We start from the raw sequence: 18,554 nt of genomic DNA on the forward strand, positions 1-18,554 counted from the left end.
TCTTGAAATTATAATTTGGGTAACTCAACATAAATTTAAGTGCCAAAAACACTATTGAATGCACACTGCAAATGGAAACACTGTTTTAGAATAGCTTTGAAAATATGCAACTAGAAATTCTTGGGAAACCAGATATAGCTTACTACTGTATGATTACAAGTTCTTGTCATCATCTCTCTTCCATGGTGTCGGATAATAGTATTATACACACCGATATCATGAAACACTTCGTCAATGCCACCACTTCTTCTCAGACAAGGATAGAAGCTGCCAAATTGAATACAAGTAATAAGCATATGGCAAGACTGATCGACCACAACAAGCAAAGAAGGAAAGCAGAGGATAACATGACATTATACAACATTTAGAAGACGTTTAGTGTCTGATACAAGAAACATTCTGATATAACTAGTCATATGAACCTTGCGTTACTCCTGAAAACTTATAAACTCACAGATGGCTGCTGTATTTACCTCTATATTTCATTTTTCAACTTACTTATAAGGAACAAGGCTACTTGCCTAGTATTTCTTCTCTCATTTCTTGAAATTTACTATCTTTACTTTCTCAGGCTAGAGTGCAATGTATTTAACTATTTCAACCATCATTGTTTGCTACACGTATTTCATCTCAACAAGAAACTCAAGGACCCGTGCTTGAAGCTTTGAGTAATAGCTTGAAGTTTCATGAAGAAAATTTATTCTTTGAAAAGACCGGCTGACACAGAAATTTAAATTCTCAAATCTAAACAAGTAAAATTCTTACTGGAATATTTCTGAGATACCTCACCAAATACTGCTCCCTGTCCCACTCATTATAACCAAAAGACAGGTTGAGATTAACTTAGAGAACATAATGACTTAAGATCTCTGTTTTACTTCCATTAAGCGTTTTTTCATTAAGATATTTTCAGGGCATAACAGACCATATGAAATTTTACACCAACCAATATGGAAAACACAACATGTGAAATTATTGAATGGAATATCATATCAGTGGACTGATTTTGCTACTCTACATTTCCTTTGTAATCAGAACTAGCATTATTGTACATGAAATATTTCAAAAACAGAATGCTCCACTATATTAAAGAGATCTAGCCATGGAAACTTCCATATGTAAATGGTAATAAGTGCAAACAAAATAGAGTTTCGATTTATCAAAGTAACGAAATAGCACATATAAGTAAAAGAGAACTAGGGTAAACAAAACACAAAGGAGCTGAATACATCATAGCAAACTCTATATCCCCAGAGCCAAGTGAATGCACAAACAAGAAACTAGCAATGTTCATAGGTAGTTAGAGGTTTTTATTCACTAACCTGACGAGCAACTTGTGCCAATCGCCTACTGTCTCGGGATGACTCTGACAACAAGCTATCCTTGGATGGCTGCTGGTTTTTAAGAGTACTTTTATTATCTTCGTTTCTCTTTTCTGTTTCAGGTGACACTGCCATTTCAGATTCACTCGGAGCTCCTCTCTTGCGCTTCCTTTGAAATGTGTATTTGATGATCCGTTCCCTTACAGGTTGGCTAGGGAGACCTGTAGTTCTGTCAGATGAAGTCCTGTCCAAACTGTTTGATGGAATATCATCATTTTCAGCAGCCCCTTTACAAACAGGAGGCAACAAGCTTTCCTCAAATCCAGCTTCCTCCCCTAACGGCCCCATCTTTTCCTTCATTATTTCACATCCTTGGTCAATCCAGTCTTTTTCAACTTCACTTGAGGAAAGCATTGGAGCAACTGTTGGAGGACTCTCACTAGAGTGAGCATCGCCTTTGACTGAATCAAGAATATGTCTTGATGAAATTTCTGGCAATCGATCAGCTTTCTGGGGAGGATCACTCAGCTTCTTAGTCATACATGTTACACTTTCTCTTTGCCTATTAGCTCTCTTTCTTTTCCTACGAAAAGGTTGGAAAGTACTTAGATTAACATCTGCCAAAAATTTATTCTCAAGTTCACTCTGAGTTATAGCCCCAATTGATGGTGCTTTGCTGGCGTATCCATCCTTTTCCCACTCTTCGCTGCTGTTTTTGTCCTTTGGGCTATCAGTTTTCCCAGGACACAACTTCTTGCCCAAAAGATTCCTCTCACACGCATGGATTCTCTGCGTACAGCCATTTCTATACATCCCGGGCTCTTTGCAGTTGTCTCTTAAACCTATTGAAGGCAAATCCTGACTCCTAATATGTGAACTACGCATGCAATCTTTCTGGCTAAAAAAAGACTTGGAACATTCATTTTTATGCATTGGGCTCAACATTGTGATTTCAGAAGCTACAGCAGATTCATCTAGAGAGTTTGGCTGATGAAGTTTACTAAATTCATATGAGTAGATTGCAGTAGGCACCTCCTGTAAACTATCATTCTCAGGTTCATTTACATTCTGCAAATTGCTTTTCTTTAACCTTTCCAACTCGGCCTGTACCCCTCCCAATTCACCCCTAAGATCTCTGACAATATCTTCAGCTTCCTGAAGCTGAGCTTCTAGTTCTTCAATCTTCTTCTGCTCATTCAGCGCAGCAGCATCTGCTTCACTATTCTGCAAAAGTGGTTGAAATATGAGTAGAATGATAGAAATAAGAGCACACTAGATGTAACGAGAGGTTAGGCTTCAATTGATAGCAAAATGAGAGCACACCAGATGGCATAGCACCAAAACACCCTTGAAATATTTGAGCCACTAAGGTAACAAAGAATCAAAAACAAAAAAGAAGGAAACTTCAAGAAACACGAGCAACGATCATCTGAAGCTTACAAGAAAATTAAGTTAAGGATAAAGAACAGGTAAACATAAAAAATCAATCCACAAAAAGATATGAGTGATGAAGCATCTCTAATCAGAAAATCACTTCAAGAAACATAACAATTACACTCTAAACAAACATAAATTTCTTTTTAACTGATGTACAGATTTCCAAAACACATGAATAGCATAGAAAATCCACTAAATATTAAAAAAATCAGATCAAATAGTTCACCCTAGCATCCATCATTTTCTTGAGGTGCAACAGCATCCGCAACGCCTCCTCTTTCGCCACCTTCAGCTCGTGCTGATACTGCACGGCCCTCTTCTCGGACGACATAACCTGAGCTGCTGCCTCCTTCGATATGTTCAATATTATATCAGCATACGCCTTCTGCAATCCTATCACTTTCTGCACACAAGTTACCAACCAAAGAAGACAACTTAATCCAAAAGAAAAAAAAAAAGATGATAATTTCAACATATACACCTCAACGGTGCACTAAACCATTCCAAGATACCTACGGAAATTCATCAAAACTTAACCCCATTTTGAAATTTTAGATTAGAGCTATTGAATTAAATCCAAGTAAATGAAAAAAGACACAAGACAAGCTGAATCACTTCTAGTGAAAATTCAAGAATAACTTTTTCAAAGTTCAAACGTGAGATAAAAACAAAAAGGGATAATCAAATCACAACTGCATTTCCTAAAATAACTAGAAAGTAGATGAACATTCAAATTAAACGAAAAACACACCGAAATCTCCAAAAGAAAAAGCATGAAGATCAAGAAAATAAGCAAACACAAAAGGATCGAACTTCACAGCAATGAACAAACAAATGCAGGAGTAGAAACGGTTAAGGGAATCAATTCGGTAGTTGGTGCGGCTATTTGAAAAAAAAAAAGAGTGGTAGCGCCGCCGCGGAGACGGCGGCGTTAGACCCAGAATCAGCGGCAAAGAGTACCTCTTTGGCGTCCATTCTCTTCGATTCCTCAAAAAGATTGGGAAAAAATAATTCGTTTTTCCTGAGGTTTTTCGGTCCGAAATAAACTCGTTTCCTCAGTTGAGCTGTCTGTTATGAACTGAATCCTCCGATGAATGTGAAATCTCCAGTTTACCCCTCAGGAATCCGATTGATAGTGGTTTCAGTTTTCGGCTCTATGGGCGCGAACCGCGAAGCAGTCGAGTGGGCCTACTGTGGTGTGCTTGTCCGACGTGGCGGTAATTTGAATAGATAAAGAGGAAATAAATTGGATTGGGATGGGAATTTTTTTTGTTCAATTAATTGGTTGACATTAATTAATTAAGTAAAATAGAATTACTACACCATCATAGTAATTGATTGTTGATGTTTGGTAGATCGATGCAAACATCAACTTGGTTTTTAATTGTTTGATAAGTGTAATAGAAATATATAGTAGTATATTAATGTATAATGCAGGGTAGCATTAAAAAAATAGCTAAATTATAATATATAATTAAATAATCAAATATAGAATCCATTTTTTTTTTATACTAATTAGGTTTTTTTTTAATTGATTTAGCTCATTACTATATGAAAATCATTTTTAGATCTTTTCATTTATACAGAGTTCATATCCTTAATTTGAATTAAAACTAAAACGATTTCAAAATGACATAATTTTTATATAAAAATGATCTCAGTATATTTAATTTCATTCTTTTATTTATAATCTCATGATTAAGATTTGGTCTCTAGTTATGTATTACTATTATAATTTAGTTATTTTTTTTTATCACTATCTTGTAATGATAATATTATCTTCATCTTTATAGTACTAGTATTTTTATTTTGTTAACCTATACATGTTAGTTAATCCGAATGATTTCTAGATTTAACTCGCTCAACTTCTTTTTATCTTGCAGACTTTTACAAATAAAAGGATTTCAATACTAGCATGCAAATAATATCAAGTCGCACTTCCAGTTTGTGCTAAATCATTTCGATTCCACGGTATATGTAAATCGATATCCTTGTTGCCATGCTCAGAATCTTTGACATTTATTGTTGAAAATCTTGTGCGCAAGTCTTCAGATCATTGGTATGACATATCTGCCAAATTATGTTTTTTTTTAATTACAGGATTATTACATGATATTAATCATATTTATAACTTTATATGGTATAATTGCAACATATCCTCGAAAAAGTAGTAGTAATAATTTCCAATTAATAGAACACCAATATTCTTCGATACAAACACCATTAAAAATTAGTACTCGTATCAAAATTCAAAACAAATGTGCATGGGATACTTTCTTATAAACACGATTTTCTGCTATAACTGAAATAGGCGCTGTAACGACTCTTGGACTCCCTTTTCTTCTTCTGTGTCTTTCCCGCCCCCAATCGGCGTCTCCTCCTCCACGCGCCGCCGAGATCACACCATCGCCTCTCGACATAATACCGTAGCAGCTGCCGCTGCTGATTTCCTTAATTGATACGGTGGAAGGCAACCCTCACATTGCCAGGTTTTGATCGGATTGTTATTATTTTTCGATCATTAAGATCACCATCCGACGTAAATGCGACTACTTGGATGCGCGATTTTACTCTTTCTCTCTTTCATTTCTCAACCTCTCAAATAATCGTGGATAGGAATATGTTGTTTCCATAAAATGGTGCGGTTTTTTGTTTTCTATATAAAGCAGGAGAAACGCAATAATTAACATCCAGAGCTGGTTTATTTGGGGATTAAGTTTCATCATGTTCAGATAGCTTTTATAATCTTTAACCTATTCATCATTTAGAGCTCGTTATTGTTGCTTTTGGATTGCAGCTCTTGTCAAGCGATCCGGACATGAATTTTGTACTCCATAAATTACCCTTTTCGATTTGTTCCCTTATGTGTGCCACTAATTAAAGAGGAACATTTGGAGTAATTGCAATTGTTTGTAGTATCTGTTGTGGCAGAATTATTATGCTTTGCTAATCAAACTGTTAAAATGAAACTATGGTTCTGTGGAAGAAGTATCATGTTTAATTGTCTAGAAGCCTTGTGATGAAATTGCTACATTTGGTGCAGAGTAGGAACTATGCCTCTCTGCATTAAGACACTTGAAATATCTTTTCTTCAAAATCCAAGCCTGCATCAATTCAAGGAATTGGAAGAATGCAGACCCATGTGACAAAAGTTCACCATAAACGCAAGTGTTACTTCAGTAAATTTACTCCTGTTTCTGTCATCAGTATCAACAAATCCTAATTTTGGATTTTCCTGATGCAAAGCCTTTGTCTCCTAAAGTTTGCTGAGCAGTGGAAACAGAAACAGTTGATCCCACCAATCTTGGGCCTCTCTGTATGATATTTTTAACAGCCAATGGTGGAAGCGGTACATGAGATTGCCATTTACATTCACCGGTTTCACAACCTCGACTTGTTTCAGCAAGGGTAAGTATGGTATCCCCGGACTTTTTGTTCGTTTTTCAAGTTTATTTTGGCTTCATGTGTTAATGACTTACTCACCCCTTTTTATATCCATGCGTTCCTTTTTTATCTCTCTTCCACCATTCAATTAGATGGTATCAAATCAAAGTCACAATGAGATGGGAGGATGAAGATTATGGTCCTGTGGGTACTCCAGCAAGAGTTATTCAATATGAAGGTAAAATTGCTAAAACTTATACAGTTAATGTATGATTTTGTTTCGGCCAACTTATGTTGTGCTACAATGCATCGACTTCCTTCCATATCTTGTACTACCTGTTTTTGTTTCTTCTCCGACATTATTCTTGTACACTGAACGAGAAACTTATCCTGCCTAACTTGTTCTGTCTTTTGTTTGGATGAAAATCAACATGCCATATCTTGCCATAACTGATTTAACGTGCAAGTTTTTCCCTTTTAGATAAGTTTATGTCTTTTCTCCTATTTAAATGTCTGCAGCAATACCCATGCTTTTGCAGTTTATTGCTGGCCAAAATAAGAGCAAGTGAAATTGATATTGTTTCTTTGTCCGAACAGCTCCTGATTTGGATTCTGATTATGTGCATGGAATATGGAGAATTGATGACGTAGACCACAGCTTCTCAACACACCCTTTTCGAATCAAATATGCAAAACAGGATGTTCCACTGTCAATGATGGTCACATTCAACTTATCACCTAGTACATTTGAGGTAATATTTTCATCATTTTGTGGGTGTTTTTAGAATAGTTGATGCATGTGTGAGCCCTCTTGCGATTAAGATGAAGACTTGCAGTAGGAGTGTATCTTTTTGGTTGTTTTCTAGTTTTAGTTTTAATTTCATTTATTTTGTTTGTGTCAAATTCTATCCCCTTAAGGGATTAGAATTTATTTGCAGTCGTTTCTAATTAGACAGAAGTTGAGTTTGGATATAATTCTGTCCCCTTAGTGCATGTTCCGTTTGAAAGATTATATCTCAGGATTAAATATGTACTATTATGTTTAGTTCATGAGATTGAATCTCACAACTTAATCTTAGATGATGATCCTCGATAATAAGTCATAGCCACCCTCTTCCAACTAAATAATCCCACAACTTAATCCTAGATGGATATTCATATGATATTGAGTCATGAAAACCGAACGGAACCTTAAGGGATTGGGCGTATCTATTCGTTACCAATTAGTAATATGATTTTTCGTTGCCTGTATATAAGCCTTATTGTTAGTTTTAGTGGTAGCTCTTTTTTGAAGAATTTAACAAACGAGATTCAGAAACTTGAGTTTCTCTATCATTAGGCTTACTATACTTTCTGGGAATAAGACTTAGAAGAAAATAATAACATAAGCAATGACAATAACCGTATTTGTGGAAGCTTATTTAACTTTAGTAAAAGATGTCAGTAGTTGTTGTGTCTTGGAGGAGATTTAGAATGCTTATTGGATGTGAACACATTTCAGTCACTGCCCTTTGCTGGAATAGCTTGAAGAATACCTGTGAAAGAAGCTTTCATTTATTATCTTACTTGCTTTTTTAAAACACTATTTTTCTTGTGTCAATATAACCCACCTCTATGTAACTAGGTTCCATGCACATCAGCTGTTATTCTGACTTTCGAGCTGCTGTACAGTCCAGTGTTGGAGAGCAGGTTAGCAGACATAATTTGTGTTTTTAGTATTCAAACCATGAAATTTGATTTTCTATTAGTATATGCTGAAAGAAGAAGCTGGAGTATTTATCATTTTCTGGGTGTTTGTAGGGATTATCTTGAAGATTCCCTGGATAACACTGCTGCAGTGCATGAATTTAGGATCCCCCCTAAAGCTCTTTTTGGGTTGCATGTCTATTGCCCTGTTCATTTTGACGCTTTTCATGCTGTGTTAGTCGATGTTACTGTGCATGTGAGCCTGCTGAAAATGGATCGCACTTCCTCACTGAAGGTACCCAGGTTTGTTGGTATATCCATTTTCTTTGAATATGATATGTCCTTCTGTTGGTTAGAAGACCATATTGTTTCTAGCAAAAAAGTTGGTATCAGTGAATATACCAGGCACCCAAGTGACTTGGTGTGAACAAGACATTAGGAATAATTGTCTTCATATCTTTTAATTTCCGAATTATTTTGGATTAAGTTTCTCAAAACTTGTCCCCATTGCGAAGTAAAATACACAAAATGCAGGGGAGAGAAAGGCCGAAGGCAATTCTTCAGATAAAGCAATTCATTCTTTAACCAAGGCATATTGGAATCTCCATATGCAATCAGGAAAAGTTATGAAACCAAAGAATCAATCCTATCATGACCCTGTAATTATTCTCTGCAAAACTGCATTAGGAAAGTCATTCTTGCTAATCTGTCCCTAATGCAGTTGCCACTCCACCTAGTCTAATTTTTCTCAAATCTGTATATATTCCGCAAAACGTATTTTTTTGTCTGTGTATTTATTCTCATTGTTATTGTTATTGTTATGACAATCATCACCATCACCATACCATCATTAATCTTTTTGGTCTAGGACCAGGTTAGCTAAGATACCTTATTTAATAGTATACACAAATAAGTACGAAAAAACAAGGAAGGATTGCCCTCTAGCAACTATGGTGGCATAGTGATGAGATTTCGTTATTATTCATTTATTTTGGATTTTTGTTTTTCAAATCGAAAACTCTTTCTCACACTCTAGTTGTTGCTAAACAGGTTTTAGGATTATAAATGTTATTTTCTTTTTGCAGTGATCCCACTGCTATCAAAGATGACATCAGGGAGTATGACAATTCAAAGCAAGTATGTTTTAGACTTTCCTTGATCCCATGTTTCATGTTGACACACTTTCACTCTCTTCTATTATCATTTTTTTGTTTCTTCGCAACACAACTATATTGTAAGACTCCTTTTATGCTATCATCTTCATAAATTTGTCATGCCATCATGTAGAAGCAGGCTATCGTTAGGCATATATATGCTGCTTTTCCTGGCATCGGGTCAATATGTTGGTAACAAATATGCTGTTTTCATGGGTTATCTGTCAGGTCTTTGATATCAGCTCATTTCAATGCTTTGAGATATAGCTTTCCGATAAATTTTTCCTATACAAGAATGCTTTTGATGATGGCTGGTGATGCTATATAGAACCTTTATGGAACAATTGAGGTGCTAATATTCCCAATGATATGCAACATTAATGCTATAGCCCTTCAATCCGCAGTTGCTTTATATGCCACTACCATATCTGCTGCATATAATATCATAGATAAAGTTCTGGTTAGTTTTTGTTCTTGTGACGTTTTTGTTATTTGTTCTGAACAGGTGATGCTTGTACATGCACTATCATGTTCTAGCAGCATACTATTGGAAGATTTAAAAATGCTCGGCCAGTCCATCAATAAACCAATTGATTTGGATGATATCGCTTCTCGTGAATTGTTTGCTTCCACACAAGGACCGGATCAGGAAATTACTGATGCTGAAGTTTCAGGACAAATTTCAAGAAAAATCAGAAACTTTTCTGAGGTTTTTTTCAGTGATTAAAGGCTAACAAATCTTTTTCTACACTTGATTTTTTACTTCATCCATCTCAAAGTACTCCCTCTGTCCCATAAAAGTTGAGTCACTTTGAAAAAATCATATTAAATGGTTAAAGTGGATATATAGTAAAGTAGATTTGAAAATAATGTAGAGAAGACTCTTATCTATGTTATTCTCGATTTTACTTTACTATTTATCCATTCTAACTATTTATTACGATTCTTTCAAAACGAGTGCAAAAAATGAAGTGACTCAACTTTTATGGGACAGAGGGAGTACTTATTTGTTTACATTTAGAACCTTCATAACTAGTGTTCCATTCCTTGAACAGAAACTAAATGGTGAAGATGATTTTTATAAAGACAAAAGTTTTCAGCTATCTGAAGTCAAATTACTTGAGTTAATTGATCTTCTATGCGATCAAGTCTCGTACTTATGGAGCATATTTTTGAAATTTCACAGGTCAGTTTTTGCATTTCTCCCTACTTATGGAACAATTTGTTTCTAACTCTACCTATTCGAAAGTGCATCCAATTCCTTTTCACAACCTTTAGGCTTCATTTAACTATTACAGTATCTTTAATGTGCATCACCTAGACCGTCTAATGTATCAGCCTATTAATTCATAGAGCTATGCTCTTTACTTCTCCAGGGCTAACAAAAGGATGATTCTTGAGTATCTTCGCAGCCAGTGGGTTATCGACCGGAAATCTGAATGGTCAATGTGGATAGTTCGCACTAAGGTTAAGATGCCCGAGCAATATATAGGCTGTTGGGTTGACAAGTCTTCTTACCATCCTGTGCATGGTAGACCTGCCATTCCACAGAAGATAACTGGTGATGTAATTGTGCCACCCCTTTTACCCATTGCATGATATTTTTGCTCCATAAGCTAGAGGAGGCAGTTTTCCCCTTAAAACATGCATACACTTTTCTGTTTTGGTATATATACCCACATACTCCATCCGTCCAAGAAAAAATAGTCACTTTTTTGTCATTTTAGTCCTTCCACCAAAAATATTCTCCATTTATAGTAACTAACTTTATGGTGGGACCCATTATCCACGCACTTTCTTCACTAACAATACATATTTTAATTATTACTACTATTACTACCTTTATGGTTTGACTATAATACTCCCGCCACTTTTTATTAAAACTCGTACTGCAACCAACGGTGACTATTTTTGGTGGATGAAGGAAGTATATATACATATTTTTTTTTGTGCTGTGTGCAGCCTGCACAGACTGCTGCCAATCAAGCAGGGCTTCTTAGGCAGAGTATTGCAACGATGATGGTCAGTCCTATCTAATAGTGTTATTTAGCCTTGCTCTACTGGTTGAATATTGAACGTGCAAGCATTGCTTCAGTGCAGATTGAGAACAGGTCTATTCAAGACATGTATATATTTGGAGATCCATCACACGTCCCTATTGTAATTGTAGAAGACGCTGTCAATGCACCTATACGTGTAATGCGTAGAAACTCTTACATCAGCCGAGTAGACCAGAATGAAAAGAACGGTTTCTTTCCTAGGTTTGGCACTGACCCAGAAAACGCATTAGTCAGCACTCGCCCAGATGGTCGTAGCCTGAGGATTGTAATTTTTGTCCATGGATTCCAGGCACGTACTAAGCTACCAATTATGAAACTAGTACATGCTACTTAGCATATTATTCTCCCATAAACAAGAAACTGTTGCCACTTCACTTTTGTCCCCTTCGACATATGTTTATTGTTTCATGCGTGCCATAAATACCTTTACATTGAAAGCTCTCTTTATATGGGCAGGGACACCATCTGGACTTACGTCTTATTCGCAATCAATGGCTTTTGATAGACCCCAAGGTGGAATTTCTTATGTCAGAAGTTAATGAGGAGAAAACATCTGGAGATTTTAGAGAAATGGGGCAGAGGCTAGCCAAAGAAGTTGTATCATTTGTAAAGAAGAAAATGGATAAAATGACTAGATCAGGTGTCTTGGGGACAATTAAAATCAGCTTTGTCGGACATTCGATTGGAAACATAATCTTGAGAACTGCACTAACTGGTTGACACTTGAAACTTTACTATTTCTTATCGTCTATTCTTCACATTTTTTACTGTTATTGTACACTCTACCAGATAGCATTATGGAACCATATCTGGGATACTTGCACACATATCTCTCTGTCTCTGGCCCACATCTTGGCTATCTTTACTCCTCAAACTCGTTATTTAATGGGGGTTTGTGGCTCATGAAGAAACTCAAGGGCACACCATGTATCCACCAGCTCACTTTTACTGATGATAATGATCTTGAAAATACGTTCTTGTACAAACTATGCAAGGTACCAGTTCAACTCTTACTTCCGGTTTGGTGTATCCTTACAGCTTTATCATCCAAGGGAAATTAGGTATCTAAAATTCTTGTGCTTTACGTGGGACATTTAATGTCCAGTCAGTAAATGATGGTGCTTAAAAGTCGAGTTTAGGTTGCACTAAGTTATAGTTTCCTGACCATTACAGCTTTTCAGATTCTAGTCCTACCTTGACTGGAAACTTCACAAGCTCCAGGACGCCATTTTAGTGTCATGTTATATATGCATGTGTTCTGAATCTTGAGTAAAACCTTCACAAGATATTAATGGCAGAACTTTACATTGATTTATGCTGGTTTTTTGTTTCTTGTAATGTCTGGAAGAAATTAGTTTATGCATCAAAAGCTCATTCCTTTTTTGTGTTCTCATAATTCTTTTACTTTGATTTTCAGCAAAGGACATTTGAGAATTTCAGGAATGTCATTCTGTTGTCTTCACCTCAGGTAGTTTTCCTACTCCGCAGATTTACAAATGGATTCCTGGTTTCCTCATAATTTCATGCATCGGTGTTCACAAATGTTTTACATTTTCATTGCAAATCTGTGTAGTGCTGGATTATAGAATTTGTGCCACGTTTCACAGGATGGCTACGTTCCATACCATTCTGCTAGAATAGAGATGTGCCCGGCATCTTCAGGAGACAAATCGAAAAAGGGGAAGGTTTTCTTGGAGATGCTAAACGAGTGCTTAGACCAAATACGAGCAAAGTCCTCGGAGACTCGGGTGTTCATGCGCTGCGATGTGAACTTCAACCTTTCTGCCCAGGGGAAGAGCATCGACACTATGATTGGCCGTGCTGCTCATATAGAGTTCCTGGATTCTGACATCTTTGCCAAGTTTATAATGTGGTCCTTCCCAGAATTGTTTCGGTGATGAGCAGGTTATCTTTGTCTTGTCTCCATCTCTCTCAATGCTTTCCTCGAGCTACAAATATCAGTGATGGTGGACTTGGAATACCACTATTTTTTGAATTTGGGCGCAGTCATTTTAAGTTCCTTCCTGTGTGTTATTGTTGGGAGTTTGAGAGATACTATATAACTGAGTCAGAATATATAACTTTTTTCTACTTTTTGAAATGTAATACTCTATTTTAAAGTTTATCTACAAATATAAAGGTGATGTGTCATCAATCTTGTTTCTCTTTCCCTCCCTCTCTACTCAAACCCCTAAACCACCAAAGGCCAAAACTACAGAGACAGCTTCTCCGTGCTCATTCGGAATGACGAAATTGGCCCTCTCCTACCACCAAATTCTCTTCCATATCCCCACCTCCCCCTCCTACCTCCACTTTCCCGTCCTTTTTGATGAATTGCTAGACAGAATGAGGGATGAGGGGGAGGTGGTGTTTAGGACACCTGACATCACGACATATAGTTATCTAGTTGAGACGTTTGGCAAGCTGGGGAAGTTGGAGAAGGTCTCCGAGCTTCTTCAAGAGATGGAAGCTGGGGAGAATTTGCCGGAGATAATGAGTTATAACGTGTTGTTGGAAGCTTGCCGAATCAAGGAAGATAAAGGAGGCTATCGATGTTTTTAGGCAAATGCAGGCTGCGGGGAGCATGCCAAATGCTGGGACCTATAGCATCTTATTAAATTTGTCTGGGAAACATGGGATGTACGATGAGGTGAGGGAGCTTTTTCTTGAAATGAAGATGAGTAATACCGAGCCAGATGCAGACACGTGTAATATACTTACTGAGGTATTTGGTGAAGGAGGATATTTCAAAGAGTTGGTGACACTGTCTCATGATATGATCGAAGAGAATGTAGAGCCGAATATGGAGACTTATGAAGGGTTGATTTACGCTTTTGGTAATAAAGATGCAAATGGTAGAATATGCATTCGACAAACTGAATTCTGAAGGGTGTGGTTTTACAGCACAATTCTAGAAGCACTTTGTTGTTTGGGGCAAAAGAAAAGGGCTGCAAGAGTGCTAGGTGAAGCAACAAAGAGGGGCCTGTATCGTAAAAACAAACTTGTATGGTCTGTGGATGTTCACAGGTATCGCTAGCCTCTCTCTTTTGCTTTCCTTTCTCCGTAATATGAGATTTAGAAACATCATTCATGTGGTGTTTCCCATATCTTACTATGGATCATTCAGGATGTGGCCTGGTGTCGCGTGCACAGTGATATTCAGGATGTAGTGAACAGATTAATTGTTATTGTTGGATCCCTCTTCACGCTCAGACGATGCCAAGAAACCAAGAACCAGCAGCAGCTACACTGATAGTCTACATTCGACTTTTAATGGCTCGTTGAGCAACGAGCGAGAGTGCAATGCTGCCTAACAGAGCGATTTGATGGAGGTGGGTGCTTTTCAGTGTATTTCAACTCATGTTTCGCGAAACTCAAACGACCAATAACCGAATGAAAGATCATTCATGGCCCTGTTTTCCTCTCTCTCCATTGTGGTATGTGTTGGTACATGATCTAATGCATTAGTATCAAAAGAGATATGGACACATGATCTAATGCTTAGGAAATTGACAGATTCAATCATCCCATTTTGTGTATTGTGGAATTGCAATAGCAATGGATGGAAAATAATTGGTCACATCAGATCAAAAATTAGGAGCCATAAGGAATAATGTTTCTTCTACCAGTAAGATTGATGATAACCTAACAAGTACAACCACCATGTGATTTGACAGCTAATGTATGCTTTTGGATTTGAAAATTAATTAACCACTTTATAGTAAAACTACCTCCTTACCAGTTCTCATAGTACTATACTATGCTTATAACCAAAATATTTTTAGAAAATAATTTTATTGTAATGTGAAATTCAATGCAAATTATAAAGTGGCAGACAAAATGGTTCGTGGTATAATCTGGGGATCACATTGTTTACTTATAAAACTTATTAGCTTTATAACTTTGAAAGTTTCCCAGCTTCCCTTCTCACGTCTCTCTCCAGTCTCCACACACCACGATGAAAGAGACTTGCATATAGTATAAAATATAAATATACTATATCTCGACCTAATCTACTTTTTTTAATGAAAAAAAAAATCATTGGTTTCTTCACTTGAATGAAAAACAAAGTCAAAAGGGGTTCAAAGTCAAGAAGATAAGCCTATAATGGCTTTATCTGGTGATTTATGAACTGTTTTATGTTATCATGTTGCTTTCTTACTTTCTATCATGAAAGCATAATAGGAATTAGGTTTCCGTCTCATGTATAGACATAAAAGTATCTCAATATATCCTCTCGAGGATAATCAATTGACCTAAAGATAAATGGGGTCGATTCGAATTTCATTTATCATAGTGCACAGTTTAATTGGTACGACACTTAATCTTTTATTCAGTAAAGTGAGAGTTTACCTTACTTGGTGTTTTAAAAAAAATGAATTCAACTAATAGTAGATCGCATCTAGTTTTCTAAGTGCCATTTGTCTCTTTTGAATGGACAGCAGTAATTGTGGGTCGCCTTGTCAAAAAATGGCATCTCAACTCCAATTCAATCAATTTGTATAAGAAATTATGTATGTGATGTTTTATCAAACAAACACAAACAAGAAAGAAACAACAAAATCAAACATTTATTCCTAGTACCGGTAGGATGGATGGTGCGTGCTGCATAATAGAAATAAAATTCATATAATAAAAATATATAAATCATATTTATGAAGAAATTTACATGCAATGGGATATTTGGATTCTTATTGTGTATGAATTTCATAATACTTAAATATTTTAATTACTGAATCATACCACACCAAATCAGTCGAATGACTCAAATACATGTTGAATTTTAAATTGTAATAATGCATGTAACAATTTTTTGAAAGATTCTAAGGAGACTTATAAGATAAACCAAATCATGATTTTAGAAATTACAATTCAAATTTAACATAGTATATGTATTTTGTATGGAATATTTTTATTTATTTTAAAAATGGATGATAATGTAAAAGAATAGTGGCCTAAAAGCAACATATATACGTGAGCTTTATATTTAAATTTTTATTATTGGTTTATTAGTGTTAATTTTTCCGTAACATTTTCTTCAACACTAAGCAAGGCTTCCAATATAATGTGGCCATCTCACAAAATTATAGGAATCTTATAATGGTAAAGTCAACCATGAATCCCACTTTCACTGGTCGACCCATAGAATTTAGAATATACCTACTCGTAATTCAAAAAGTTAGCAAGTTTGAATTAAAAAGATCCAAAAAAGAGAGTAAATAAACTATCTCGATATACAAACCCCATTAGAAAACTCAGTTCAAGTTGACAACTTTGTGGTTTAATTTGTTGAATAGAACTATAATTAATCATGATGGAAATTTAATTTAGTGTAATTAAAATAAGGATTATGTTTCCCATTCCGATAGTAGCATGCACTCTTTTGTGTAACTGGAAGTATTTTGGATAAGAAACTAAATATTAATTTATTGGGACCAATAATAAAAAGTATGGAAATACTATATTGAAAATGATTTTTATACCTTATCTTCATCTTATCGGTTTACCATGTTGTACCCCAGTGACCACCACCACTCACCATCATTCAATCAAATTGTCATGATATATAAGATAAATAAAAATTCATTTTGCAACAATAGAATCATTAGTACTATTTCATTTGTGGTCGACATATATTTGTTTCTTGCAAAAGTCACAGATACAAGAGTTCCAAAATAATCATTTAAAAGTTTAGAGAGCTAGATAGATGGAAGGACTCAGTACAATTAATCCCACGCAAAGTCACAATGTGTTTATTTTTTTTAAAGCCAATAGTCTTTGAACTTTAAGGTGTATTCTCGTTTGTAATACTCTTTCACTATTCACCGTATTCTTCCATCAAGAATGCCCCCTAAGATATGGAGAGCAATTTTATGAATGTACAAAAATTGCCCCTCATGCTTTGGGGCATTTTCAGTTGAAAAACAATGTGAAAATAGTGAAGAAGTATCATGGATGAGATTACACCTTAGTCTAGTAATTACTTATGATATTTTTAAAATCCAGAGACTATTAGTGTGCAAAATGCAAAGTTCAAGGACTATTTGCATAGCTCCATCTTTCTTTTTCTTAGCCTTAGATATTTCCATTTTTTTGACAATTATTTTCATGTAACTACTCAAAAGTTTTTTAGATATTTCTAATATTTTATTGTAATTATTAATAGTCAAGATAACTTAGTTAAATAACAATAGTTAAGTAGGAGTACATAATTTATTTCATCCCCATTTAAGTAATGGAGAAAGGGACCAACCCTAATCATGTTCTAAAGTATGAAGATTAGTTATTAAAATCATCTTGGGACGAATCAGATCGACTACACGCTGTCTAAAGCAGACAAGATGGTCAGTTAATTATTCATTAATCCATTTGCTTTTCATGTGATAATCTTAATTTTGTAAAATCAAATCCCAAGTTGAGGTTAATTAATCAAAGTATTATTTTAGGATCATCGTACCGTATTGGCTGCAGTGCAATGGAATCAATTCATGTAGTCATGTTATTAAGCTCCCACTAGTCTTATATTAATCACTGATTAGCGATTTAATTATGATTATGTTCAATTCATCTTATTACGGATGAGCCCCCTCGACCTCTCATGAAATTACAAGTATACCCTCAAAGTTATGAGGATTTATGTTGATGCCCTTGGGAGGGTTTACTTTTTCCTAGTACATTCAATACCTTTTAAATTTTATATTTCGTATATGGTGTTTTTTACATTTTTTAATGTAAAAGGTTTTCGGAAAATATTAATCTAAAAAATATCTTTTGGGCATATGATTTAAGGAATTGATATTTAAATAGTTAAAGTGGAGAGAGTAAAGTATGAGAGAGGGAAAAAAAGTAGGGGAGAGAAGAGAGAAAAAAGTAGGTGGTGAATAAAATAAGATAGATGCTTTTTGCTAAAAAAAAAAAGAAATGAGTCTAATATGTTGGGACATCCCAAAAAGGAAAGTTGGTCTAATACCTTGGGACGGAGGGAGTAATTAATTTATGTGTATGGCTATCTTTTAATTGTATAATTATTAAAGTAATTCAATAAAAATTAAAGTTTGGATTAAGATGTTAATTTGTTATGAAAATAGGTGTGAATATCATATGAGATTTTCTATTTGTTAAGGGACTGAATAGAAAATAAAGGGTCTTATATAGTTATATTTATATCTCAAGGCGTCGGAAAATGATTGGATATCTATGTCCTCTCTCTACAACTATTGTTAAGAACGTCTATGATCATTTGGAAGATCCATAGATGTTGTAAAGTAATTCTATTATTCATTTCTAAATGGATCAAAGTACACTTCCGCTCAATAGTTTTACTCATTCTTTGTCATTCTTGGTTAATTATTATAGAAAGTTTTTATGTAATTATTCGTTCAATTTTCTCATCAACAAATTCATAAATGAACCAAAACGAAATTATACATGTTCCATGGACCATGGCAATGATTTCAAGCAAAAGTGATGGTATATATCATCATAGAGCTTTTGAATTGTGATCTAAGATT

At 35.3% G+C, this 18,554-nt stretch overlaps 2 protein-coding genes across 5 annotated transcripts; one reads left to right on the top strand and one right to left on the bottom strand.

The window, feature by feature from the left end:
• Positions 1–34: 34 nt before the first annotated feature.
• LOC125201492 (uncharacterized) lies at positions 35–3,937 on the bottom strand. The gene is made up of 4 exons (XM_048099634.2): positions 3,720–3,937; positions 2,986–3,162; positions 1,323–2,546; positions 35–267 (listed from the first exon to the last, which is right to left on the bottom strand). Exons 1-4 carry the CDS (start codon positions 3,732–3,734, stop codon positions 232–234), a joined length of 1,452 nt encoding a protein of 483 aa, XP_047955591.1. The 5' UTR covers positions 3,735–3,937; the 3' UTR covers positions 35–231.
• Positions 3,938–5,072: 1,135 nt separating this feature from the next.
• Positions 5,073–14,475, top strand: LOC125212030 (uncharacterized). Of its 4 annotated transcripts, none has more exons than XR_016136037.1 (17): positions 5,074–5,248; positions 5,803–6,167; positions 6,296–6,381; positions 6,741–6,895; positions 7,768–7,832; positions 7,944–8,132; positions 8,915–8,966; positions 9,489–9,692; positions 10,039–10,169; positions 10,360–10,549; positions 10,946–11,005; positions 11,084–11,332; positions 11,500–11,758; positions 11,833–12,038; positions 12,461–12,511; positions 12,651–14,070; positions 14,171–14,475. XR_016136037.1 is itself a non-coding variant. In XM_048112059.2 (16 exons), exons 2-16 carry the CDS (start codon positions 6,097–6,099, stop codon positions 12,677–12,679), a joined length of 2,031 nt encoding a protein of 676 aa, XP_047968016.1. In that variant the 5' UTR covers positions 5,073–5,248; positions 5,803–6,096; the 3' UTR covers positions 12,680–12,810. The 4 variants fall into 4 exon arrangements, 2 of the variants coding, with proteins under 2 accessions (XP_047968016.1, XP_047967998.1); XR_016136038.1 differs by having other exon boundaries at positions 5,808–6,167; XM_048112059.2 differs by lacking the exon at positions 14,171–14,475 and having other exon boundaries at positions 5,073–5,248; positions 12,617–12,810.
• Positions 14,476–18,554: the final 4,079 nt, after the last annotated feature.

This window comes from Salvia hispanica, chromosome 2, assembly GCF_029641045.1.
Source record: "Salvia hispanica isolate PSC_SH4W2 chromosome 2, Shi_PSC_v1, whole genome shotgun sequence".
NCBI classification, from domain to species: domain Eukaryota; kingdom Viridiplantae; phylum Streptophyta; class Magnoliopsida; order Lamiales; family Lamiaceae; genus Salvia; species Salvia hispanica.

Excerpts from the sequence above, each read along its gene's own strand:
- LOC125201492 (XM_048099634.2), bottom strand. Across the intron at positions 2,547-2,985 it reads AGAAAATGATGGATGCTAGG|AATAGTGAAGCAGATGCTGC; the intron begins GTGAACTATTTG and ends CCACTTTTGCAG. Across the intron at positions 268-1,322 it reads TGGCACAAGTTGCTCGTCAG|CTTCTATCCTTGTCTGAGAA; the intron begins GTTAGTGAATAA and ends TCAATTTGGCAG.
- LOC125212030 (XM_048112041.2), top strand. The coding sequence starts at position 6,097 with ATGGTGGAAGCGGTACATGAGATTGCCATTTACATTCACCGGTTTCAC. Across the intron at positions 6,168-6,295 it reads CTCGACTTGTTTCAGCAAGG|ATGGTATCAAATCAAAGTCA; the intron begins GTAAGTATGGTA and ends CCATTCAATTAG. Across the intron at positions 6,896-7,767 it reads TATCACCTAGTACATTTGAG|GTTCCATGCACATCAGCTGT; the intron begins GTAATATTTTCA and ends CTATGTAACTAG.